This window comes from Athene cunicularia, assembly GCF_003259725.1.
Source record: "Athene cunicularia isolate RWA chromosome 3 unlocalized genomic scaffold, athCun1 chr3_part1, whole genome shotgun sequence".
Classification (NCBI taxonomy): domain Eukaryota; kingdom Metazoa; phylum Chordata; class Aves; order Strigiformes; family Strigidae; genus Athene; species Athene cunicularia.
Genome location: NW_020799097.1, coordinates 5,534,928 through 5,538,754, shown reverse-complemented (window position 1 = coordinate 5,538,754; position 3,827 = coordinate 5,534,928). Strand labels below are relative to the sequence as shown.

Genomic DNA, 3,827 nt, shown 5'->3' with positions numbered 1-3,827 from the left:
AAAAAAAAAAAAAAAAAGGCAATACATTTTTAAACTGAGAATATCCCCTTACAATATAGGGTTTCCAGTGTGCCTGGCGTAAAAAGGCATAGTTTCCTATATTGATTCAGAAAGAGATGTTAAAAATGCATGAAAGGTATTTTAGTAAGACGGTGTCACAGGATCTTTTAAAATTCTTTTCTCAAATGCTATTTAACTCTTGTGCTTCTTTACCATTGGAAATATTTGGTCCCGGGTTACAATAGGTGAGATATAAAATTATTTTGTACTGACCAGAGGGTCTTTAAGAGTAATTTGGGTTTGGGGGGTGGGGATTATACCAGTGTCTGCTTACATAGCTTTAGACTCAGACTGTAAATTCGGTTTGGAAAAAAGTAATTATTCAGTAATTTATAGACTATTGAGATAGGTTAGAAATGATTCCTGAACATAGCGAAGAGAGAAAACATGTTTATAAAGGACAAACAGATTGGGCGTAATAGCGTATTTTTGGCCTCATCTATTTTGCAGGCAATTAACAAAATAGGACGTTACATTTTTGCATATCTCTTGCTCTCCTGAAATAGAGTCACTAACCACTTGTTAACCACACTGATTTTTTAATAGACAAAGTGGTTGCTTATAGCTTCCCCACCAGAAATGTTCAGATTAAGCACACTATTAGATTGCAGCCAGAATAGTCGACAAAACAGGAAGAAAGCCTTGCCTTTCTCTCTGCCTTCTTCCCTCGTTTAAGTTGACGTGATAATTCATTACAGATTTTCTCTTTCTTTGACAGAGTGCCTACCGCAGGAACGGGATGACTTTTCTCGCCTGCTAATATGGATGTGGCTGCAGCAACAGGAAGGACAGTGTTATATTAAGGTGATTTTCTTTTTCCCCCTCCATGGAAGGAAGAAAAATACAAGCTCCAATGTCTCCCTGTACCAGTGAGTGGGCTGGTTTGTTGTGACTATCTGCTGGCTGACTCTGTCTCTTTTTCCAGCCCCCTCAATCGTTATTCTTGTTTACTAGCTGGAACATTTAGCTAATTAATGGCAGGATGTTTGGGATAGGGTGTAGGTGGACAAGAATGCAGATCAGACAATGCTGAAGTTTGCAGGGGACTTGCTGCTGTCAGCCTCTTCCTGAAATGCGATGTAATTTTTATTTAAGTGTTTGGAAGTCTGTATGTTCTCCTAGAGATGGTGGTTTGTTGGTTTTTTTTTTTTTGTAAAACAGGATGGTGCAGAAAGAGACCAGAGATAGACTGGGTTATACGGTGTATATAGGTTATGTAAAGGTTTATAGGTTTTCCTTGTGATTTCTACAAAAAGAAAAACTGTTTTCCACTACTTTCCACTATTTTCCACTGATTCCTCACATCTGATTTTTAAGTGTTCAGGCAGTCTAACCCTGTTTAATCCAGTAAGGGGCATTTTGATGAGTAACAGCAAGTTCAGATCCAAACATATTCAGAAAAAAAGCTCAGGTAAACTGTACTTTACCAGTTAGAGACTTGTCTTAGCCAAGGATAGGCTAAGTGGTCAGCCCCAAATTCTCAATATTTACATCTCCTAAGGCCTGAGCCACCACTCTCTGAAATCAAGGAAAGCCTTTGTAGTGATTTGGCTCTGGATTGGGCCCCTATTTAGAAAAATACATCCTAAAGTATTTAAATAACTGTGTCTGTCTCAGTGGTTCTAGGCAAAGGCTTAACATTATGTACTTGCTCAGCGTTTGCTGCAGGAAGCAGATGTTGTCTCTGTTGTTGACAAAGGCAGTGTTACTGTTGGATTTGGTTAAAGAAGAAACGGGCTCTTTTTTGCCTTTTTTTTAATATTTTAGTTCACGTTGTTTGTTTTCAGATTTATTTTTTAAATCTCAGTCCCTCCCTCTATGCTTCTTCCCATCCCCTGCTCCTCCAGCCTTTGCTGGCCTCACAAACACATTCATTTCTTCCCATAAAAACTGTACAAATATAGAGCTAACCACGATGATGCTTGACCAGAGTAAAGGGCTCATGCTTCAGCCCGTCAGTGGGATCTACAGGCATGCACTGCCCGTGTCCCTGGGGTACCCCTTGGCCCTGAGGTCTGCTTCAGCCGCTCTGAGCCCAGGCTTGAAACCTAACTTAAACCTCAAATTAAGACAGAGCGCTCAGTGGATTGAGAGGAGATCAGCGACGTATTACTTTTATATAGTGCAGCCGTCCTCCTCTTCTGTGCTTAGTATGTGAGCTCTTAATTTTTACTCCCACTGTGTGCTCTTGTGGTCATTTGTAAGTGGTTTTGTTGCCCTGCTTTCCTGGACCTGCTTTTGAAAACTTTTTAAAAATATATATTTTAAACAAACAGAAAAAAAAAAAAATCTCTTCTCTTTGCAACCAAAATATTGTAAAAGTGAACTTTTGTGCATCAAATATTGCTTTCATTCATAAATTGCTTTTTTTTTTTTTTTTCTTTTACCTGCTTCTGTTTTCTGGAATTAATCTATGTGTAAAGGACTAAAAGTAATGTGTACAATGCAGTGTATTAAATGAGGGGGGGGGGAAGTTTTCTGATGTTCCATCTGTGCTTCTCGAAATATATGATTAAACTTTTCTTTTTATCATCACTCTTATTTTTGTTGGCGTCCTTAATCATGGAAAATTATATGCTTGCTGTAAACATCCAGACTTTTTAAAAGGACACCAGCATTTATTGTATTTGGTTTCGATCTGCAAGGGATATAGACAGAAGAAACCGTTTCAGGCACCGGGTACTGGAATCAAAATTCCTTCCGTAGCTGTATCTCTCCCAGATTTTACATTTTAAAATATGCATAAGCAGGAAAAATACTGGCACTTATTTTTTACTGGTCTACTTAAAGTCCCAGAGAATGAAGACTCAACATACATTTCTCTCAGAAATATGACAGATCATGTTTTTGTTGGTCTGCTGTATGTTTGTCTATCTTGAACAGTCTGACAGGCAATTATTTATAAAATCTGGGTTTGCCCAGTAAACCCATATAATAACCTTTCACTGCTCTAGACAAGTCAGTGAGCTGAATTTAGAGTAAAACAAGGTAGGTTTATGTCTCCCTATCTGGGACTAACCCAGTTTATTCTTATTTTGGGAAGTAATTGCTTTTTTTTTTTTTTTTTCTCATCTTCAGAATTTTCTTTAACTGTTTAAACCAAAAATGAGACCGTTAGGACTCATGCTGCATACGGAGTGTGTCTTAGCACCGCTTTATGAGCTGCAGAAGCAGAGATGGGTGTTTAAGCTCGTACTAGACATTTTATCTTCAACTTTTTTCTTTATTCTATGTATAAAAAGGTTTGAAATTCAGTTAATGGCTGCTTACAGTTAGCTTTGCGGTTGTGTAATTTCAACTTGCAAATAATTTTGATTCTTAGCAAGGATTTATAGTCACTGAATCAGGTTATGCTCCTTATTTAACACGTTATTAGTTACCTGAAGGAGGGAAACAGAATCAATTTCAGTAGGAATAAGACTGCATAACATTTAAAGGAGTATGAGAATTTCTCATGGTTCAGTGTCTACCTTGCTGCGTGTGGTTATATTACCTATTTTTTGTTTGTTTGTTTCTTTAGTCCAGCCATCCAAAAAACAGGGATAATAATTCAGCCTGAAAATTATCAGAGGTGAGGGAGCCACGACAGAGATTTCTAATCGGGCTTCATCTCATTTCCTGACCTGTCCTTCGTCAGGCTTTCTTCTGAGAAAATAAAGCCCTTTAAAAGGCTCTTCTCTTCATCTGGAAATAAGGAGAAGCTGACAGTGCTCCATATTTCTCCGGAGACACCCAGGACCTTGCAGAATTTGCCCCCCCCCCCCCCC

General features: G+C 38.3%; 1 protein-coding gene across 10 annotated transcripts in view; it reads left to right on the top strand.

Annotated features, from left to right (window-relative positions):
* Nucleotides 1-2,595, top strand: part of SUPT3H (SPT3 homolog, SAGA and STAGA complex component) — a 276,805-nt gene extending 274,210 nt beyond the window's left edge. For all 10 annotated transcript variants that reach the window (XM_026845230.1, XM_026845233.1, XM_026845236.1 and 7 more), the window contains one exon: nucleotides 779-2,595. In XM_026845230.1, coding sequence (XP_026701031.1) covers nucleotides 779-820 — 42 coding nt within the window. In that variant the 3' untranslated portion in view covers nucleotides 821-2,595. The remainder of the gene's footprint in view (nucleotides 1-778) is intronic.
* Nucleotides 2,596-3,827: the final 1,232 nt, after the last annotated feature.